This window comes from Plecotus auritus (genome assembly GCF_963455305.1).
Source record: "Plecotus auritus genome assembly, chromosome: 1".
Lineage (NCBI taxonomy): Eukaryota > Metazoa > Chordata > Mammalia > Chiroptera > Vespertilionidae > Plecotus > Plecotus auritus.
This window is the reverse complement of record NC_137770.1, coordinates 101,460,728-101,484,113: the sequence shown is the minus strand read 5'-3', so window position 1 is coordinate 101,484,113 and position 23,386 is coordinate 101,460,728. Positions and strand designations below refer to the sequence as shown.

Here is a 23,386-nt window from a genome sequence, read left to right as displayed (position 1 = left end):
CTCCCTCAATATTTCTTAATTAAAAAGGGTGAGATATTTGATTTTTCTGGCTCCTTCTTGCGTCCCTTGGTCTCAGTCCAAGCTACTTTCTACGAACCCAGACGCTAACTTCCCTTTGTGTGTGACAACCTACATGTGTCTGTGCGGTTGTGCCTGCGGGTTCCAGCAGAGGGGTGGCGGGTAAGTACTCCTGGCGGGAGACTGTAGGATACACAGAGTATCAAGTTTAGTGCCAGAAAGCCGGTAACGGGGTAAAACTCGGCTCAACACGCCACGCTCCTCCAAAATCCGGGGCGACCCTCAGCCTCTAGGACCGCGCGTCCCGCCGGGTCCGGGGCGTGGCTCCGAGGCCGCCCGCCAATCGGGCGCTCCGGCGCGGGGGCGTCGTCCGTGGGCGGGGCTCCTGCTTCCCGCCCCCCGCGAAGCGATCCCAGGCTCCAGAGGTCTCTGAGCCTCACTTTCTGCTCCTGGCGGCTGCTGCCCTCGTCCTCGGGGCAGGAGACTTGGCGGAGTATGGCCTCGGTCGCCGTGGCAGCGGCAAGACGGAGCCTCGGGCGGGCGCCTCCGCTCCTCCTCCAGCGCGGCTACCAGACCGAAAGGGGCGTCTACGGCTACCGGCCGAGGAAGACCGAGAGCCGGGAACCCCGGGGCGCCCGGGCGCACCCGCCAGGTCCGATGGGGCGGACCAAGGGCCTGGGGGCTGGGGAGGCGGGGTCCTTCTTGCCGGGCCTGCAGCCGGGTGCTGTTGTGGGGGGCGGGGGCTTCAGGGGGTCTGCAGTCTGTGCGCAGGCCGGGGAGGAGCAAGGAAAAGCGGGCAGAGAGAGGAGGCATGGGTGTTGTCAGTGTGGGGGTCAACCCTGTGCAGCGTCTGGAGTTGGGGAACTTTGAGGTCAGGGTCTCTACGTCGGTTCCACGCTCGGGTAATCTTCCCACCTTCCGAGTTCATACGGGTCTTGGGCGCTCTTGCCTTTTCTGTTCCTTGCGTGTAAACTTGTGGGAACTGAGCTCTTTGCGGAGGCGGGGCCGCGGGAAAAGAAAAGTTCTGAGATCTCGCAGCTCCTGGAGTTTACACAAGGATACAGTCCAGGGCCACGACCACAGCATGGTATTTATTACCTGTTTATGTCCTCTAGCTAGCCTCGAACTTTAATTTCAGCGTTTAAAACTCTTTGCTGAATTTAGAACCATGTTACTGGAGTTTTAATGGATTAGAGGACAAACCTCTCTTCTGTTGCATGCTCGTGTGCAAGAGATTAACTTTGATCATTTGATTTATGCTCCAAAGTTATTGTATGTTTATTCATCCTCACAGAGTAGAAGACGAATACAGATCAATTATCAGAATAAAATCATTTGGTATCTTTGATCCAGTCATTAGATTAATAATGAAGATCTCCTTCATCATCTAAGCACCTGACCTTTGAATCTTACATCACACACTGGTATCTCACTATTTTGCTCTTGACCTCAGGGGACATTTGGAATAAACCTGATTTCTCTCTCTTGAATGCAATGGGTTTTCTTTAGGGAAGGCATTTGGGAACTACATCGTTAATCCACTGAGGGTAAGACTATAGGTATCTTATTTCACTTTGCAAAATGAGTGTCAAAAATTTAATGTCATTTCTCAAACGTAAGTGTGTGTTCAAATCACTTTGATATTTAAAGTGACAGTTTCCAGGCCTCCTTTCCTCCCTCTACCCCTGGGTTCCAATTCAGTGGTCTGAGATGAGATTCAGGAATATGTATTTTTATCAGGCACCCCTGGAATTCTCTAACTGGAAATTCATGGCCAAATATTGTTATAGTCAGTAAGAGATGTATGTCTGAAATGTGTTTGACAGTCTCTTCTTCATATAAGATCATATTAGTATGTGCTCAGTGCACAGTTATTATGATCTCATTTGAGGTGTTTCCTCACAATTGGTCTCTATTTGATTCCTCAAATTATTTTATAACAACTCTTTTTTGTAGATCATTATCTCCTACTAGGCTGTGTGGGAGAAGGGGGAAGGAGAGTTGTATATATTATGTCCAATAATACCTCATTGGCCAGAATTTAGTCACCTGTCTATATACATGTAAGGGAGATTAGAAAACACAGTCTTTATTCAGGGTGGCCATGAGCCAGCTAAAAATTATCTTGAGAAAGAAGAGGAAAATAGATATCAGAAAATAACTAGTAATCACCATATTTGATCCCTTTGGCCACTCAAGTATCCTAAACTTTTCTTTCCAAATGTAAAACGTGTTCATCTCTTTCCATTCAACTCCTTTGATCCAGCTCAAAGTCCATTATCTCTGGAGAATATGTGGTCCTCTTCATCTGGTCTGGCTGTGACTCCTCAGGTGAACTGCCACCCACCCCATATATACACCTATGATATATAAGGAAAACTTCCATCTGTAGAAGGAAAGAATGAAGAATCTATAGCAGCCACTGGTTCAAATCAGTTACCAATCCTATTGGGGAGGAATGATAAAAGCTCCTTGTGGCTATGTAGTAAGTTCACAAGTTTATTTGGCCCTTCAACACTGCCCTCTGCCCATTCCCCTGGATTTGCCTTATGGATTCTTCTTTTTTTTAAATTTCTTTATTGATTAAGGTATTACATATGTGTCCTTATTCCCCCATTACCCCCCACCTCCCATTCATGACCCCACCCCCCTGTTGTCTGTGTCCATTGATTAGGCTTATATGCATGTGTATAAGTCCTTTGGTTGATCTCTCCCACTTACCCCCACCCTCCCCTACCTTCCCTGAGGTTTCACGTTCTGATTGATGTTTCTCTGTCTCTGGATCTATTTTTGTTCATCAGTTTATGTTGTTCATTATATTCCACAAATGAGTGAGATCATGTGATATTTATCTTTCTCTGCCTGGCTTATTTCACTTAGCATAATGCTCTCCATCTCCATCCATGTTGTTGCAAATGGTAAGAACTTCTTTTTTACTGCAGCGTAGTATTCCATTGTGTAGATGTACCACAGTTTTTTAATCCACTCATCTGCTGATGGGCACTTAGGCTGTTTCCAAATCTTAGCTCTGGTGAATTGTGCTGCTATGAACATAGGGGTGCATATATCCTTTCTGATTCGTGTTTCTAGTTTCTTGGGATATATTCCTAGAAGTGGGATCACTGGGTAAAATGGGAGTTCCATTTTTATTTTTTTGAGGAAACTCCATACTGTTCTCCACAGTGGCTGCTCCAGTCTGCATTCCCACCAGCAGTGCACGAGGGTTCCTTTTTCTCCGCATTCTCGCCAGCACTTGTCATTTGTTGATTTGTTGATAATAGCCATTTTGACAGGTGTGAGATGGTACCGCATTGTTGTTTTGATTTGCATTTCTCTGATGATGAGTGACTTTGAGTAGGTTTTCATATGTCTCTTGGCCTTCCTTCTGTCTTCTTTCGAAAAGTGTCTATTTAGATCAGTTGCCCATTTTTTGATTGGGTTGTTTATCTTCTTTTTGTTAAGCTGCATGAGTTCCCTGTAAATGTTGGAGATTAAACCCTTATCGTTGATATCATTGGCATATATGTTCTCCCATGCAGTGGGCTTTCTTGTTGTTTTATTGATGGTCTCCTTTGCTGTGCAAAAGCTTTTTATTTTGATGTAGTCCCATTTGTTTATTTTCTCTTTAGTTTCCATTGCCCTAGGAGCAGTATCAGTGAAGAAATTGCTTCGGCATATGTCAGAGATTTTTCTGGCAGTGGATTCCTCTAGTATTTTTATGGTTTCTCGTTGTATGTTTAAGTCCTTGATCCATTTTGAGTTTATTTTTGTGTATGGTGTAAGTTGGTGGTCTAGTTTCATTTTTTTGCATGTATCTGTCCAACTTTCCCAACACCATTTATTGAAGAGACTGTCTTGACTACATTGTATGTTCATACCTCCTTTGTCAAATATTAATTGAGCATAGTGATTTGGGTCGATTTCTGGGTTCTCTATTCTATTCCATTGATCTATATATCTGTTCTTGTGCCAGTACCAGGCAGTTTTGAGAACAGTGGCTTTGTAATACAGCTTGAAATCTGGTATTGAGATCCCACCCACTTTGTTCCTCTTTTTCAGGATTGCTGTGGCTATTCGGGGTCTTTTTTTATTCCAGATGAATTTTTGTAGAGTTCGTTCTAGGTCTGTGAAATATGCCGTTGGTATTTTAATGGGGAGTGCATTGAATCTATAGATTGCTTTGGGTAGTATGGACATTTTAATGATGTTGATTCTCCCAATCCATGAACATGGTATGTTCTTCCATCTGTTTACGTCTTCCTCTATCTCTTTTTTCAGTGTCCTGTAGTTTTCCGCGTATAGGTCTTTTACCTCCTTAGTTAAGTTTATTCATAGGTATCTTAATTTTTTTGGTGCGATGGTAAATGGGATTGCTTTTTTAGTCTGTCTTTCTGTAAGTTCACTATTGGTGTATAGAAATGCCATAGATTTCTTGGTGTTAATTTTGTATCCTGCTACATTGCCGAATTCATTTATTAAGTGTATTAGTTTTTTGATGGAGTCTTTTGGGTTTTTTATGTACAATATCATGTCACCTGCAAATAAGGACAGCTTTACTTCTTCTTTTCCAATTTGGATGCCTTTTATTTCTTCTTCTTGTCTAATTGCAATGGCTAATATTTCCAGTACTATGTCGAGCAGGAGTGGTGAGAGTGGGCATCCCTGTCTTATTTGGATTCTTCTTTATCCAGTATCTTCTGTGGCCATCTTTGACATGGACATGCCCTTCTTGGGGCCTGCACCCCTTTCACAGTCTACTTTGATAAGGTTAGGAGCTTGAGGGTTACTTTAGGGGGTCATCAGTTACAGGTTTTATTTTTTCTGGCCAGAGTTGGGATTTCTTAGGCAGTACAGTTTTCTTATAAAATTCATAAGTCTGCAGTCTTTTTACTTCTGGTCATTCTATGAGCAAATTGCTTAAAGATCTCTTCTAGCCCTGGCTGAGTGGCTCAGTTGGTTGGAGTACCTAAAAAAGGTTGCAGTTTGATTACTGGTCAGGGCACATACTTAGGTTGTATGTTGAATCCCCTTCTGGGCACGTATGGGAGGAAACTGATCACTGTTTTGTTTTCACATCGATGTTTGTTTTTTTTCTCTCTCCCTTGGCTCTCTAAAAATCAGTTTTTAAAAAATCCATATTCTCAGGTGAGGGTTAAGAAAAAAGATCTCATCTAGACCTAACATTTATTTAGTGATTGATTTTAGAGAGAGGGAAGAAGGGAAGGGATCGGGGGTCGGGGCCGGGGGGAGGGGGAGTGGGGAGAGAAACACTGGTTTGTTGTTCCACTTATTTATGCATTCATTGGTTGCTTCTTGTTTGTGCCCTGACTGGAGATCTAACCCGCAACCTTGGCGTAGGGGGACCGTGCTCTAACCAATTGAGGTACCTGATGAGGGCCTCTAGACCCAATATTTAAGCCACAAAACTTCAGTCTGTTATTTATTGCTTCTGTGTTCTATATGTTCAGCTCCCTACATTTAATGATGCTTACCTGATGTCAACCAAAATAATAGGCTTGAGTGGGAAGGCAACACTCTTTATCAGATCTGGAGGTCTCAGCTGGCCCCCTTGTGTAATAGAGAATGCTTACTAGAATGTACTTGAAGAAGGGTTTTGTCTGTTTTATCTCCTATTAGCCAGCCTTTTCAAAACCATGTTTTCTAAATACTTATAATTTTCCAAACTCGCCAGGGTCTGCCTTCTAGGTACCTCCATGCAGAGTGAATTTCCTGCCATCTCTTGTTGCTGATTAGCTAGCTCCAACTTGACCTCATCTTTCTCCCAGGGCTTTCCTGAAAGTGACAACAAACAGTGAGCACTCACTACTAAGCTACAGGATCTGTGAGCATGTAGTCTGCCTTTCAGGGTATTGCAGGTGACAGTTTTACCAAGTCAGATAGCAAAATGATGTTCATAAGCTTTCTATTCTGAACTATATGGGTCCTTCGCACCCACTACCTGGCTGCTAAGCCAGTCATGCATTTTAGCTTCTACTATGGCAGCAAACCACCTCAGGTACTGAGTTCTATAGTAGATAGGATGATTTCAGGGTTGTGCCAAAGGCCTGGAATAATAATGACAAGTAAAATAATTAAAAATCTAAGCTGGTATAACAGCTTTGTTCTGCAGATAGGGGATCAAGCTCCTTCTTTATTGTTCCTTCATCATCCTGTGGGTATTGCTTTCAACTCTGGTCTGAGATAGCTCACCACTGTATCCATATATTGGCCAGTAGGAAGAAGGAAAGGGTGAAGGGAAGAGAACCAGGCAAGACCCAAAAGTAGTATATATCACTTCTATTACCTTCTTTTTTAAAAAATATTTTTATTGATTTTAGAGAGGAAGGGAGAGAGGGAGCGAGAGAGAAACATCAATGATGAGAGAGAATCATTGATCGGCTGCCTCCTGCACATCCCCTACTGGGGATCAAGCCCACAACCCAGGCATGTGCCCTTGACTGGAATGGAATCTGGCACCCTTCAGTCGCAGGCCTACGCTCTATCCACTGAGCCAAATTGGCTAGGGCTTTATTACCTTCTTATTGGTCAGAACTTAGTCACATGGCCACACTGGCTGCATTGAAGACTAGGAATGTGTATCTCTAGTTTGGATGGTCATATACTCAACTATCTATTACCATGAAAGAGAAGGGAAAATGGATATTGAGAGTTATAGGAATCTCTGTGGCAGATGTATTGTAAAATTCTGGGGTAAGCACTCCACCTTCAACTTTTTCACCTCATACTTCATATCAAATTTTGAGCACTAATATATCTCAAAGCCTTGCTTTCTTTTTTTTTTTTAATATATTTTATTGATATTTTACAGAGAGGAAGGGAGAGGGATAGAGAGCTAGAAACATCGATGAGAGAGAAACATCCATCAGCTGCCTCCTGCACACCTCCCACTGGGGATGTGCCCGCAACCAAGGTACATGCCCTTGACCGGAATCGAACCCGGGACCCTTCAGTCCGCAGGCTGACGCTCTATCCACTGAGCCAAACCAGTTTCGGCGCCTTGCTTTCTTTATATGTTCACTAACTAGGATCCTAGTCTAGACCTTTAATTCTGGTCTGCTACAATAAAAAAATAAGTTTAATTCAAGGGTTCTTAACCTGAGTTCATGAACCCCTATGAAAAGGTTTCAGAGAGTCTGTGAACTTTTCACAACTCTGGGAGTCTATTTGTTCTAGGCAAATGGCTCATAGCTTTAAAAATACATATATTTTGTTATTGATTTCAGAGATGAAGGGAGAGAATGAGAGATAGAAACATCAATGGTGAGAGAGAATCATTGATTGGCTGCCCCCACTGCACGCCCCACACTGGGCATCGAGCCCACAACCCAGGCATGTGCCCTGACCAGGAAATGAACCCTGACCTCCTGGTTCATATGTCGACGTTCCACCACTGAGCCATGCCAGCCAAGCAAGGGCTCATAGCTTTTATTAAATTCTCAAAGAGATGCATAACTTCAAAAAGGTTAAACTGCTAGCCCCTCTGGTATTAAAATTTGTAGCCTAGTCCCTTCCAGTCTTTCTAAAACATGGATTTCATTGAATCATTTTCTTACTCAGGTCTCCAAAGGCTCTACTTTGCCTCTCAGAATAAAATCCAAATTCTTTAGCTTGATATTCAATGCCCTTCATGTGTCTTGACTCATCTTACCTTTTTTTTTTTTACCTCCCTCCAACATAAATACCCCTACATTTCAATCTTTACCCCAAATTCTTCTTCCTTGTTCTGTGCCTTTTCACTTATTACCCATTCTCCATGGTCCAACTTCATTCCCAGTTCCTCCATGATATCTTTCCAGACAACACCAGGCTATCCTGATCTGAACTCTCTCAATTCTCAGTATGGAGCCCTTTGGACTCTATTGAACTTTTTCTGATTGTGTATAAGGTTCTGTCTAGTTAAGACCTAGTCTTATATTTTTTTCAGCTCTATACTTAACTGAATACTTATTAAGTGATCATTCTTATTAATACACTAGAGGCCCGGTGCACGAAATTTGTGCGGGGGGGGGGGTGTCCCTCAGCCCAGACTGCACCCTCTCCAATCTGGGACATCCCTCTCACAATCCAGGACTGCTGGCTCCCAACTGCCTACCTGCCTGCCTTCCTGATTGCCCCTAACTGCTTCTGCCTGCCAGCCTGATCACTCCCTAACCCCTCCCCTGCCAGCCTGATTGATGCCTAACTGCTCCCCTGCTGGCCCAGTTTCCCCCAACTGCCCTCCCTTGCAGGCCTGGTCCCTCCCAATTGCCCTCCCCTGCTGGCCATCTTGTGGTGACCATCTTGTGTCCACATGGGGGCAGCCATCTTGTGTGTTGGAGTGATGGTCAATTTGCATATTGCTCTTTTATTAGATAGGATAGAGGCCTGGTGCATGGGTGGGGGCCGGCTGGTGTGCCCTGAAGGGTGTCCCGGATCAGGGTGGGGGTTCCCTAGGGGCATGGGGCGGCCTGGGCGAGGGGCCTGTGGTGGTTTGCAGGCCGGCCATGCCCCCTGGCGACCCAAGCGGAGGCCCTGGTATCTGGGATTTATTTATCTTCTATAATTGAAACTTTGTAGCCTTGAGCGGAGGCCAGGGCAGGCCAGGGCTGTGGGAAGCTTGGCTTCCTCCATTGCCGGGGGCAACTCAAGCCTCCTGCTCTCTCCAGCTCCATGGCTGCCACCATTTTTGTTGGGATTTACTTTTTACTTATCTTTTATAATTGAAACTTTGTAGCCTTGAGTGGAGGTCAGGGCCGGCCAGAGCAGGTGGGAAGCTTGGCTTCCTCCATTGCTGGGGAAACCCAAGCCTCCTGCTCGCTCCGTAGCTGCAGCCATCTTGGTTGGGTTAATTTGCATACTCACTCCTGATTGGCCGGTGTGTGTGGCTTGTGGGCATAGCGGAGGTACGGTCAATTTGCATGTTTCTCTTTTATTAGTGTAGATGGAAATAGGGTTCTGTATTTGTAATTTATTTGTGACATTTAGTACATTTGAATTTTGCATGTACAACCATAACCTCAAGTGTCAGGAAAGGAAGCACTTTATATATTGGGTAATCAACTATATTACTATTACTATATTAGTAATAGTGTGTACTATTAATAAGTTATTTAAAAAGTTATAACTTCTTTTTTGCTGATGAAGTCAATTAAGACTTGGATTTTTCTTTAAATTCTGTGCAAGTGTGTGCTTATAGTCAGTTCCATTAATTAGAACAGGAGGCTTATGAGGCCAAGGACATGGTTTGTTGGGCTCTAGTCTTTTTTTTTTTTTTTTTAAATATATTTTATTGATATTTCACAGAGAGGAAGGGAGAGGGATAGAGAGCTAGAAACATCGATGAGAGAGAAACATCGATCAGCTGCCTCCTGCACACCCCCCCCTGGGGATGTGCCCGCAACCAAGGTACATGCCCTTGACCAGAATCGAACCCGGGACCTTTCAGTCCGCAGGCCAACGCTCTATCCACTGAGCCAAACCGGTTTCGGCGGGCTCTAGTCTTTTTCATGTCACCTGCCATTTGTCCTAACAGTTGGCATGTTGGTTGAGAGGAATGACCGAGTTGGTGTGATGGCTCATGTACATAACTTTCAGTGCTGGCAAAGTAAATTAAAGGACAAACCCTACTGAAATGACTCTTAGCATCTTCCTACATTCAAAGAGATATAAGAAGAGGGAGAAGGGATAGTCAGACTTATGGTATCTCCCTTCTCCCTTTGCCCTTCGTCAACTGTCTTTCTTCATATGTTTATCTTGGCTGAAAATCATTGCCTTCATAGGATGACTACACTGTTCACTAAGACTTCCATTGTATTAGGCTTAACAGAGATACTGAATTTGCTTCTTGTAATCTCTTGGATGGCCGAGGTTTCACTAGTTAAAATTTGACCTGTGATGAGTGTTCTTTGTGGCTGACTATTAGTAACAGCATGTACTTTAACCTCTGTAAACCTCAATTTCTAAGTAAACTTGAGTTTATTTATCGACAGTCCCAATTTAAAATGGAGATGGATTTAGGAGTGGTGATTTACAGATATAAATTTCGCTATGGAGGATTTGGGTTATAAAAGGAATGGCAGATTTAGTGAGCATTAGGAGATGGGAGCCATAGGATTCCAGTGTTTAGTGGTTACTGACCTTGGCACTGAGCTTTAGTAGTTGAAGTTAGATGTTGTAGGTATGTTACATATTAGAAATAACAGGAGCCTTTACTGGAGTTATGGGAAAAATGGTTGAATAAAATTTTACTGCATTAGAGATTTTAAAAAATTTAAATAATTCTGGAGCACAAATGCAGACCAAAAAGGCTAATGACATTAGCTCTTGTACTAAAAAATAAAAAGAGGTCTTGCCAAAACCGGTTTGGCTCAGTGGATAGAGCGTCGGCCTGCGGACCGAAGGGTCCCGGGTTCGATTCCGGTCAAGGGCATGTACCTTGGTTGCGGGCACATCTCCAGTGGGAGGTGTGCGGAGGCAGCTGATTGATGTTTCTCTCTCATCGATGTTTCCAGCTCTCTATCCCTCTCCCTTCCTCTCTGTAAAATATCAATAAAATATATTTAAAAAAAAAAAAATAAAAAAAAATAAAAAATAAAAAATAAAAAGAGGTCTTAATGACTTAGTTTTCTCATCCTTTTGCTATAAGCTCTGGACTTCCCGCTTCAATTAAAAAATTCAATTATAGTTCATATAGACTATTATTATATTAGTTTCAAGTGTACAACATAGAATTTTTGTTATAGTATAACTACAGGCCTGGTGCACGAAATTTGTGCAGTCGGGAGGAGGGGGGGGCGGTCCCTCAGCCCCGCCTGCACCCTCTCACAGTCTGGGAGCCCTCGGGGTTAGTCAGACATCCTTAGCGCTGCTGCGGAGGTGGGAGAGGCTCCTGCCACCACTGCTGTGCTCGCCAGCTGTGAGCCTGGCTTCTGGCTGAGCACCACTCCCCCTGTGGGAGCGCATTGACCACCAGGGGGCAGCTCCTGTGTTGAGCGTCTGCCCCCTGGTGGCCAGTGCACGTCATTGTAACTGGTCAATCTGCTGTTGGGCTGAAACTGGCTCTCCAACATCCCCTGAGAGGTCCCGGATTGCAAGAGGGCGCAGACCAGGTTGAGGGACCCCACCGGTGCATTATCGGGACCGGGGAGGGATGTAGGAGGTTGGCCAGCCTGGGAGGGACCACGAGAGGGCTCCAGGGCATGTCTGGCCTGTCTTGGTCAGTCCTGATTGGCCGGATCCCAGCAGCAAGCTAACCTACCAGTTGGAGCGTCTGCCCCCTGGTGGTCAGTGCACATTATATCGACTAGTCGACCGGTCGACTGCCTGCCCCCTGGTGGTCAGTGCATGTCATAGCGAGTGATTGAGCAGCCTTAGCATATTATTAGCATACTAGAAGCCCAGTGCATGAGATTTGTGCACTCAGGAGGGGGGATCCCTCAGCCCAGTCTGCACCCTCTCACAGTCTGGGAGCTCTTGGGGGATGTCTGACTGATGGCTTAGGCCCACGGGGAGCGGGCATAAGCCATAGCCAGACATCCTTAGTGCTGCCATGGAGGTGGGCCGCTGCACTCACCAGCCATCAGCCCACTTGTGGCTGAGTGACGCTCCCCCTGTGGGAGCACACTGACCACCAGGGCGCAGCTCCTGCATTGAGCATCTTCTCCCTGATGGTCAGTGCGGGTCATAGCAATCGGTTGTTCAGCCGTTCAATTGATTTGCATATTACCCTTTTATTATATAGGATTACGCTTTGATTGGTTGAATGGACAACGGACACTTAGCATATTAGGCTTTTATTATATAGGATGGTTAAAACACTGGATTGAAGTCAAATTCCAGCTTTTCAATGACCTGTGTCACCTTTTGTAATTCAATTAATCTTTGCAGTTTACTCTTCTGCAAATAAGAACACCTATTTTCAAGTTGTTGCAAGGACCAGGTAAGATGATGTGTGTGAAAAATCTAGCACAGTGTGTACCAAAAATTAGTACTCAGTAAATGTTTACTGTCATTTATTACCAATCTGTGACCCTTAGGTATCTAACTTGGCAATGATTTAAGAAAGGATTAGGGAAAAATGGAAAGGACCAGACCAAGGTTTCTATTTAAAGTCTGGGTTTTTTATTTTGTTTTTGAAAAAAAGAAATAGCTGGCAAAATTAATTTATTTTATAAAGATATGTTTGAGCCGCAACCGGTTTGGCTCAGTGGATAGAGCGTCGGCCTGCAGACTGAAGGGTCCCAGGTTCGATTCCGGTCAAGGGCATGTACCTTGGTTGCGGGCACATCCCCAGTAGGGGGTGTGCAGGAGGCAGCTGATCGATGTTTCTCTCTCATCGATGTTTCTAACTCTCTATCCCTCTCCCTTCCTCTCTGTAAAAAATCAATAAAATATATATAAAAAAAAAAAAGATATGTTTGAGATGGGAAGGGAGGGTATGATATGAAATGAATTCAGTTGCACAGCTTAGGTCTATCTGAGTTTGTTGCACAGAATATAGTATTCTGGTACAAAGTCTTGGCTTTTAATGTGGTTATCTCTGAAGTTCCTAAGTTGAAGCTGGAGGCAACCATCTCATTTTTATAGGATTCTAAGGGACTTCAGTTATGAATTTCTCTTTCTTGGAATCTTCAGTGTTTGTATAGGTATTTAACATTCTTACTTGCTTTAAGCATATGCTGCCTTGAATGGAAATATGCTGTGGATATGATCTAGATATTTTTTTTGTGGGGGGGAGGGGGAGACTGTTTATGACCAGTTGATGAAAGGGAATTGTAGTGACTTTTAGTTTAAGCACTAAGTTTAGTTGAGTTTATCTGTCAGTGTGCTTCATGCTGATTAATATGAACAATATTCTTCCTGATAATAAAACACTATTCAGTGCCCCTACCATGTTTGCTTACAGCAGAGAATAAAATAATTGATGTTTCATAATTTCTTCTTTTACTTCCTGTATTAGCTAAGATTCTCTTGGTCACAAGCCACAGAAACCAACTCTGGCTATTTTAAGCAAAGAGGAGACTCTATTTGAAAGATACAAGGATATCTCCTAGAACTGAAGGATATGTGGAGTAAACCAGAGGTAGCTCTGGGAATATTGGCAGAAGCTGTGTGTGGGCTCATAGAGCACAGCTGTTAGGTACTCAGCTCCAGTGTCACCCATAAGGTGTGTTGGGTGTCCTTCAGGCCATGCCACATTAGGAGTTAGTATATAGTTGCAGTCAATGCTAAGATTTATTAAGGTGAAGGAATAAGGATGCACAACTGGATCAGAATGGACAAAAGCATAGGAAGAGTCTGGAGGAACCATTGTGCAGGCTTTCTTATGCTCTCTCTCCCACAAGGGGTAGCAGAATGCACACCTCTTCAAGTAACAAAAACCTGCAACATGTGTGGAATGTTTCTGCCCAGTTAAGCCAATTAGAGCCTTGGCACCCAAGGTTTTTATTGGGGATGTTCCTGTAAGCACCTTCTATACATGCCACAATTCCAGATTCCCACTAGAAAAGCAGATATTCAGCATAAACCACATTGTTTGCACCATGTAGGCATAGTGAACCACCCTTATTAGTTAGAGACAGGTGAGGACATTCCTGAAATCCAAGTTCCTAGACACCAGCCAGAGGCTCACCTTGCAAGCAGGCTTTTCTAAGATAGCTGTCTCCAGGTAATTCTTTTTTTTTTTTTTAATTGATATGAGAGAGAGAGAGAGAGAGAGAGAGAGAGAGAGAGAGAGAGAGAAACATCGATTTATTGTTCCACTTTTTTATGCATTCATTGGTTGTTTCTTGTATGTGCCCTGACTGGGCATCAAATCAGCAACCTTGGCACATCAGGACCAACCCAGGCAAGACTCTTTGGCTTCTTAGGGCTTTAACTTAAATTCCTCTGGACTTTTGGAGATATCATGAGTTCTGAATTGTTTGGACAGTATCATGCCTAACATAAAGGTATTCGTTTTTCTGTTACAGTAACCCTTTGATTTATACAATAATAGAAAGTTATTTTAATGAAGAATATATACATTCTATTGCTGTGGTTTCATCCTCTTAAGTATTTTCTTTCATATTTTATATTCTTTAAATATCCTAATTTAATTATTTTTATTACATATTTTGTTTTATTTTTTTTACATATTTTGTTTTAAATATATTAATATTTTGTAACAAATACTTTCATTATTTGCTACAGAAGAAAAACAGCATTTGAAACTAGAAGTTTGTCAGTTAATTTTTTAGAAAGTCATTGACACAAGGATTATCGTAAAGACGTGAGATGCTTCCAGTTATTTTAACCTAAATATTTATAGTTTTGTTTGCATCTATGCAAGCATTTAAAGAGAGCCCATGAAAGCAATCTGAGTGCAGAATCTTTCTATATGTTTATAATTTCTCTCCTAATATTTTATTTTTTTCTCATAGCAACAGGCTTAGGAACAAATATAACTGATTTTTACCAGCATTTAGTCAGTTGGTGAGGGCAGAGGTGCAGGTGCGCTGGAGAGAAACCACTAATCAAAAGCTTCCAGAATGCAGTGGGCAGCAAGCATGTTCAATGGATACAATGAAAAGAGTTCTATTGTACATGTCCATTGTGGAAAACTTAGAAAATATGATAAACCAAAAAAAAAAAAAATCAGAAATTTTGACATAGGGTAAATTACTAAGGTTTTGGTCTGTTTCCTTTATATATATGAAATATATATATATATATATATATATATATATATATGTATATATATATATATACATATATATATATACACATATATATGAAGTATATGTGTTCTAATATGGTGCTATATAGACTATATAATGAAATAAATATGTTATATTAGAGGCCTAGTGCACAAAAATCGTGCACGGGGTGGGGGGGTGTTCCTCAGCCCGGCCTGCACCCTCTCACAGTCCGGGACCTCTGGCTCCTAACTGCTCGCCTGCTGCCTGCCTGATCTCCCCTAACCACTCTGCCTGCCTGCCTGCTTCATCACCTCTAACCCGCCTGCCTGGCTAATTGCCCCTAACCACCTCTGCCTGGGTCCCCACCACAGCGGCTTCATCCGGAAAGATGTCCGGAATGACATCCAGAAGGTCATTTGGCTGTCCAGCCTAATTAGCATATTATACTTTTATTATTATAGATGCTATTAACACAAACAACATTTTAACAAAAAGCAGGCTCATGCTATATGTATTGTATTATTATCTTTTCTCATTTAAATAAATGGACACTTTCCCATTAAGCATTTTCCTACAACATGATTTTGTAATGACTTTTGGCAAATGGAGATTAGTTAACAACAGTACAGTATGTCCCTCAGAGGCTGGGGGTTTATAAAGAATTAGAGGATTAATGATACGGAAATGTTAACGAGGAACCAGGAGGCATTGACTCCACCTTCAGTATTTGAGGAGTATAGTTATGGTTGATCAATAGTTTCACCTTCTACTGGTGGCCTGTGGGGAAACCAGATTCCAGTTAGGATAAGAGTTTAAGGAATGTTCAGGGATGCGGTTAAGAACGTCCAGAGGTTTGTTAATCATGAAACAGAATTCCAGAGGTCACATGGAACAGCTTGTGGGTCAGAGAGGGAAGGATGTAGGATTGTGTGTGGTAGAAGAAACCAAGGCAATGAAATGAGGGTCTAAGAGGAAAAGAAATTGTCAGGAGGGTTGTAGGCTGTGCCCAGAGGTGGGAAGAGAATAAGGACCTTCTCTCTGCTCTTCCAGAATAGTAGATGCCACATGCTCTTTCTGATTTCTGTTGGCCACTTCATTAAATGTATATACACACACACAGGGTGGGGCAAAAGTAGGTTTACAGTTCTGAGTCCGTGAAACAGAGTTTATTTTATGCAAAATACAGTTTATTTTTTGTATTATCCTATCTAATAAAGAGGGAATATGCTAATTAACCATCACTCCATCACAAAGATGGCTGCACCCACAGCTGAAGCCAAGTTCCTATAAGGAGCCTTAACGAGCAATCAGCAGGGACCTGACCCCCTCCCCCGCCCCCATAGGGCTTGACAGGGGACCTCAGGCTGGGGGACCTCAGGCCATACACTCTGCCTGGTGCCAGGCCAGGGGACCTGAGGCCATGCCCCCCGCCCGGAGGGGCTTGACGGGGGACCTCAAGGTGTGCTTCGTGTCCTGGTACTGGGCTAGGGGACCTCAGGCTGCTCCCTTCGCCCCAGCACCAGTCTGGGAACCTCAGGCTGTGCCCCCCCCAGGTGGGGCTTGACAGGGGACATCAGGCCGTGCCCCCCACCCTGGCACCAGGCCAGGGGACCTCAGACCGCCCCCTCAGCCCAGCAGGGCTTGACGGGGGACCTTAGGCCATGTCCCGCACCCAGCACCGGGCCAGGGGACCTGAGGCTGCACCCCCTTGCCTGGCTGGGCTTGACAGGGGAACTCAGGCCGTGCCCCCCACCCAGTGGGGCTTGACAGGGGACCTCAAGGTGTACCCCCAGTGCTGGGTCAGGGGAACTCAGGCTGCGCCCCCCGCCCAGCAGGGCTTGATGGGGGACCTGAGGCTGCACCGCCCTGCTGGTGGGGCTTGACAGAGGACCTCAGGCCGTGCCCCCCGCCCCAGCACTGGGCCAGGGGACCTGAGGCTGCGCCCCCCTGCCTGGCTGGGCTTGACAGGGGACCTCAGGCCACACCTCCCACCTTGGCACCAGGCCGGGGGACCTCAGGCTATGCCCCCCATCCGGGCGCTGGGCCAGGGGACCTGAGGCTACGTCCCCTGCCTGGCGGGGCTTGACAAGGGTGGTACTGGCCAGGTCTGGATCTAGCCCAATGGGGGCGGGGGCTGGCTGGGTCTGGGTCTCACGTGATTTTGAGGTACATGTGGGTGGGCGGGGACTTGACTCTGGGTCTTGTGGTGCGCCCCAGACTCTGACAGGAGGAAGGTTTTCATAGACATTTTACTAATTTTCTTTCATCTCTGACACTTCTATTATAGAGAAAGGGCAAATAGCAATATTAAAATATTTCCTCTAATTAATCCCCTTTTAATGTGCATGAATTTCATGCACCGGGCCATTAGTTACTTATTAATTATTCTATTATTTTCCATAGGAACAACTGTAAACCTACTTTTGTCCTACCCTGTATATAAATATATTTAAGGAACTTTTAATAATGGTTGTCTTATAAAGGCCACTCCTTCTTAAAAATACATCCTTCCTTTGGCTCTATGGCATTGCAAGATTCCTGCTAACAACCTCAGTCACTTTTGGGCAGACTCTTCCTCTTTGCTCACTCTAAAATACTGGTACTATCATGTACCTAGGATCACTTTCTCAATCTACTTTCTTTCTAGATGATGATCTCTACTTTCCACAGCTTCCGGTATTATCTACTGAATTCCACCTTTGTTAGGATAAGTCCAATAGTGAATATACATGGTTACCATCACCATCCTCATAGCAATCTAGTAGTCCTTTCAAAAGCATTCTCTCAGTAAACATCAACTTACAGAGATCACTGCTCCAATTTCTAAATGTTCACTAGCCAAGGTTTTAATAATACTCTAGAATGCTTACATGGGAGTTGGCACAAAAGGACAGTGCTTTAGACATGATCTATCTGGATTTTAGCCACAAATACGAAGATTTCCTACTTCATAAAATAGCAACTAAGAACTTTAATACAATTCAGAATAGAACCCTATAGCAATATACAAGACTAACCTCTATCCAGAATTCAGTTCATTTACTGGGATTGTTTGATTAGTGTAATAGACATAATATGGATCCTCCTAACTGCAATGTTAGTGCAAACACACCCTTTACATATTCAATACATCTCTGTTCTGTCCTCTGAACTTGTGCCAATAGGTACACTTTGCAGTATACTGAATACAAACCCAGGCACATATGTAACTGTGAAATTGTTGCATAGCAATACATGTTGAAATAATGGTCATTAAATATTTGAAAATATGCTAATAGTTTTCTTTGGATTCTGAAAATAAAAATGCAAATTTAAAAAATGTTCAGAAAATTGTGAACATCTATAGCACATCTGTTCATCCTCAGGGATTTGTGCTCAGTTTGTGTAAAACTACCTTGACAAACTCAAGGTTAAATGAATGTGGGCATGAGGACCCCCCACTCCCAATTTTAGGCCTTGCATGTAGAAAGGAAAGAAAAGCATCTTTTGGCTGAATATGAAATCATCTCAGCTAGAACTGGATTCATTGAAAGATAATGGCTCCCCTTTAAGTGGAGGCTGCGGGATCACTCATTTAGGGCTTTACAAAGGGGATTTTTTTTTTTTTTTGCATTATGTGAGTGACATTATAATTTTTAGTCTTCATCTAAGATTTTATGAGTCTATGAAATAACTATGTACCTGAGGTCCTTAAGAAATAAGAAATAGGGCAGGGGCCCCGGATCGCTCGGAGGCGCTGAACCCCTGCGGCCCCGCCATCGACCTCAGCGGCCCCATGAGTCGGGAGACCATGCCCCAGCCGGGAGCCTGGTTGGGCGCAAGCCGTGCCGAGAAGCTGACGCGGGAGGCGGGAGGCGGGAGGCGGGAGGCGGGGGCCGTGTCTCCCGGCCCCGCGGGAAGGCGGGAAGGCGGCGGGCAGCCGCGGGCCGCGGTGCGGTGCCCGGCCGATTACGAGGAGGACATGTATCGTGCTGCGGATGAAATAGAAAAGGAGAAAGAGTTACTTATACATGAAAGAGGGTTATCAGAACCTAAATTAAGTGTAGCTCCTGAAATGGATATCATGGACTACTGCAAAAAAGAATGGAGGGGAAATACTCAAAAAGCTACATGTATGAAAAAGGACTACGAAGAGCTATCTCAGAAATTCACCTCCATAAGGCGAGTCCGCGGAGATAACTACTGTGCGCTGAGGGCCGCGCTGTTCCAGGCCATGAGCCAGCCGGCGGGGCTGCCCTCTTGGCTGCAGGACCCGGAGCTCACGCTGTTACCAGAAAAACTCATAAGCAAATACAGCTGGATCAAGCAGTGGAAACTTGGATTGAAATTTGAGGGGAAGAGCGAGGACCTGGTTGATAAAATTAAGGAGTCCCTCACTTTACTAAGGAAGAAGTGGGCAGGCTTGGCTGAACTGAGAACTGCTGAAGCAAGGCAGATAGCTTGTGATGAACTGTTCACAAATGAAGAGGAAGAATACAGCCTTTATGAAGCTGTAAAATTTTTAATGTTACACAGAGCCATTGAACTATATGATGATAAAGAGAAGGGAGAGGACGTACCATTTTTCTCTGTGCTTCTGTTTGCTCGGGACACATCCTGTGACCCTGGACAGCTACTGAGGAACCATCTAAATCAGGTGGGACACACTGGTGGCCTCGAACAGATTGAAATGTTCCTGCTGGCCTATGCTGTGCGCCACACCATCCAGGTGTACCGGCTCTCCAAGTATAGCACTGAGGAGTTCATCACGGTCTACCCCACAGACCCACCCAGGGACTGGCCAGTGGTGACCCTGATCGCCGAGGACGATCGGCACTACAACATCCCCGTCAGAGTGTGTGAGGAGACGAGTTTGTGAGAGGCATACACCGGGACAGCCTGGCAGCAGGGCCAAAGCGTGTGGGCCTCGGCCTGCTGGTCTCTTAGAATTAATTACGTGGACTCTTGGACCCTGTGAGCCAAGCTGGCCTGGGATGTTCTGAAGACTAGCTTCTGATAATGAGTTAACCAAGTTTTCTCCTCATTTATGATGCAATATGTTTTAGTGGGACCTTTCAGAGCCACATCTGTTGGAAGGTGCATACTCCATCTTTTCCATAAAACAAATACTTTAGTATCAGGAGAATATGTTTTTATCTCTAACCAAACTTTCTCTATTAGTAAACTGGCTTTCAATTTTTTTTTTTTTTTAATAGTAATTTGTTTTGGTGGTAATGGGTCTCTTTGGTGCCCTTCTTATGCAGTCTGCTTACAAGGTATAATTCTGGGATGGAGTCTGCTAATGGCACAGTCTCAACATCCTCTGATAGTCTTGGCAAGCAGTGATTTGGATTTACATACTAATTAAAGCTACCTTAAACAGAAAAAAAAGAAAAGAAATAAGAAATAAATGTAACATTGATTTTGTAGTTCTCTCTATATATATTTTTAATGTAAGGTGTTGAAAAATATCTTAAACAATAAGAGGACTAATTATCCATAATTTCAGCATTGTAAGAGGGTTTTTTTTTTTCCATTTGAGGTATTCCATTTTAATATTATTCATATTGTTAACGTAAAAAACAACAACATTGAAACCTGTAAAGAATTTTTGTGAGTTTATTTGAGCCAAACTGTCGACATGTGCTGGGAAGCAAAACCTCAAGGAGTTGAGATAATGCTCCAGAGAATGGCAGGTTACATTTGTATTTATACATTGCAATCAAAGGAGGGACATAGGTGGGTTACATGAAATCCATTGGTGATGGATTAAGGAGGTGGGATAAAGCAAAGCGGTGGGAAACCCCTGGGATTGGATAAAAAGTAAAATGATGGACACATACTTAGGTGGGTGCAGAAACATTAACATGATAATGAAAGAATTTGTGGCATCTGTCCTGGCGCCCAGCACATCTGGTTGTGCCCCAGGGGCTCCAGAAAAAGGGAAGTTACAAGTTACCCAGACATCTCACAGGTATGTTATCTTAGAGGCAAAAAGGCAAATGGGCTCAGTAAAGATCTAAGTTGATCTTCGTCAGGGAAAATATCGGCCTAGGACATGACTGCCCACCATAACCTGTTTGTAGTTAAATATTTAATTTTCAGACCATCTTTTGTGGTTATTTTAGGTCTCTGAGTTTGCAAGACTGCCAACGCAGGCCTCCCTTGAGCTTGTCAGGTTAGCATGTGGCTCCTTTCGTCCACAATAGACATAATTATTTTTATAAATGTATAATCATAGTCCTATTTACATTTTGTTTTTTTAATGACTTTAATTATAATGAGATACATTTAAGGAAATAAGTGTGTTTTCCTGGATTCTGAGTCTTTAATCCTGAAAAACTAGTCCCAGATGTGGTGGGTAGGAGCAATGCATTAAAAATGTCGAAGACCACAAGGCTTCTTTGAAAAACTAATTTTTGTGGTTTGTGGGCATTTCCTAAACTGCTTGTATTGCTTTTTTCCCCCCTAAAATAGTTGATCATGGACTTGCCAGGTTGGTGACAGTATATTGTGAACATGGTCATAAAGCTGCCAAAATCAACCCCCTCTTTACCGGACAAGCCCTGCAGGAGAATGTGCCTGAAATCCAAGCTCTTGTGCAGACCCTGCAGGGACCCTTTAATACCTCAGGTAAAACCCATTGACAATAGACCTTCCATGTGACAGTTACCTGCCAACAGAGGTGGGGCTCCTTTCTCTGTTCTTGAAGAACCCATATGCTCACTGGAGTTGAGGCTTTCATGGGGTATGAGGAGATAGTGAGGAGCACTTTCAAGCACTATCAGGAAGGAGCAGTCTTAAAGTTCTAGTTCTTAAACTTAAACTTCTTCTAACGCCATTATGGTTTTGATTTGCATTTCCCTGAGTACTTTTTCATATACCTGTTGGTCATTTGCCTATTGGTTTTTGAATGCAGATTTGCATTCAAAAACCAATAGGCAAATGACCAACAGGTATATGAAAAAGTACTCAGGGAAATGCAAATCAAAACCATAATGAGATATCACCTCACACCTGTTAGAACTGGCTATTGTAAAAAAACAAAAGATGTAAGTGTTGGTGAGGATGTGGAGGAAAGGAATTCTTGTGCACTGTTGGTGGGAATGTAATTTGGTGTAGCCCAGTGTTCGGCAAACCACGGCTCGCGAGCCACATGCAGCTCTTTGGTCCCTTGATTGTGGCTCTTCCACAAAATACCACGGCCTGGGCGAGTCTGTTTTGAAGAAGTGGCGTTAGAAGAAGTTTAAGTTTAAAAAATTTGGCTCTCAAAAGAAATTTCAATCGTTGTACTGTTGATATTTGGCTCTGTTGACTAATGAGTTTGCCGACCACTGGTATAGCCATTGTAGAAAACAGCGTGGAGGTTCCTCAGCAAATTAAAAATAAAACCATCATATGATCCAGCAATTCTGCTTCTGGGTATTTATCTAAAAGAATTGAAATCAGGATCTTGAAGAGATATCTGCACTCCCATATTCTTGCAACATTGGTCAATCAATATCAAAGATCTAAAGTTTATTGTAAGAAACATAAGAAATATAAAGTAAATATTTGTTCGGTTTTTTGCATGTGACATTCGTGATACTTTTTATTTATTTATGTATTTTTAAATATATTTTTATTGCTGTCAGAGAGGAAGGGAGAGGAAGAGAGAGAGAAACATCAATGATGAGAGAGTATCTTATGCAGGCCCCACACTGGGGATCAGGCCTGCAACCCAGGCATGTGCCCTTGACTGGAATCGAACAAGGGACCCTTTAGTCCACAGGCTGACACTCTACCCACTGAGCCAAACCGGCCAGGGCAATGTTGGTTTGTTAATTCATGCTGTGGGTTTAGGCAAATGACTGATAACTGATTTGGTGCTGAGCTAATGACATTACAAACTTCCCTTTTCTTTGGTTGAGTATCAGAGAGATTTCCTTTTACCTTTAAATGTTGCTTTGTAATCAATATTAATTCACATTAAGACCAACTGTTTAATGATAAACATTGCTTTACAGATATTTATTAAGACTTGAACATTTTGGTAGATAGATATTTGAGATAAAGGTAGGACATAGCTATGTAGCTATGAAGCAGATGAAAAAGTGGGTTTGAAGTATTAGTTTAAATGACTCTAGAATCAAAATTTGACATAAAACAGTATGGCTCTATGCTTGTGAAGAGAGATTTTTTTCTCTTCTAGTTTTACTACCTTGTGGCTTTTGATCATATTTTTAGATTTGATTCTAAAAAAATGTAGATAAACACTGATAATGACCCAAGTTATTTGTAATGAAATGCTCTGAATTGAAAAAATTATTTTGGTATGTTCTATAATTAGTTACATGGTTGATTCTTCTTTAAGAGGATCTCTTTGATTCCATTTCATAGGATTATTGAACATGGGGAAGGACGAGGCCTCTCTTGAGGAAGTATTAGCCTATCTCAACCAAATCTACTGTGGACAGATTTCCATTGAAACCTCCCAACTTCAGAGACAGGAGGAGAAAGACTGGTTTGCAAAGCGGTTTGAGGAGCTGAAAAAGGAGACATTTACTACAGAAGAGAGAAAACATCTGTCCAAACTAATGCTAGAATCTCAGGTATAAAAGCAGCAGCTAATAAATGGAATAGGTCAGCTCATTTGCTACAAAGATATATAAGTACTGGAGAGAGGGAATTAGGCATTAAATCTCTGAACATACCCCTACTTACCCCCTCCC

The 23,386-nt window shown here is 43.2% G+C and overlaps 2 protein-coding genes across 2 annotated transcripts in view; both read left to right on the top strand.

Annotated features, from left to right (window-relative positions):
• The first annotated feature begins 432 nt into the window (after nucleotides 1–432).
• DHTKD1 (dehydrogenase E1 and transketolase domain containing 1) overlaps nucleotides 433–23,386 on the top strand; it is a 70,123-nt gene continuing 47,169 nt past the window's right edge. The window contains exons 1-3 of the mRNA XM_080660061.1: nucleotides 433–670; nucleotides 21,153–21,308; nucleotides 23,055–23,266. Coding sequence (XP_080516187.1) covers nucleotides 514–670; nucleotides 21,153–21,308; nucleotides 23,055–23,266 — 525 coding nt within the window. The 5' untranslated portion in view covers nucleotides 433–513. The remainder of the gene's footprint in view (nucleotides 671–21,152; nucleotides 21,309–23,054; nucleotides 23,267–23,386) is intronic.
• On the top strand, nucleotides 18,472–20,046 carry LOC308245663 (ubiquitin thioesterase otulin-like; the record flags this gene model as incomplete). The annotated part of the gene is made up of 1 exon (XM_080663255.1): nucleotides 18,472–20,046. One exon carries the CDS (start codon nucleotides 18,472–18,474, stop codon nucleotides 19,552–19,554), a length of 1,083 nt encoding a protein of 360 aa, XP_080519381.1. The 3' UTR covers nucleotides 19,555–20,046.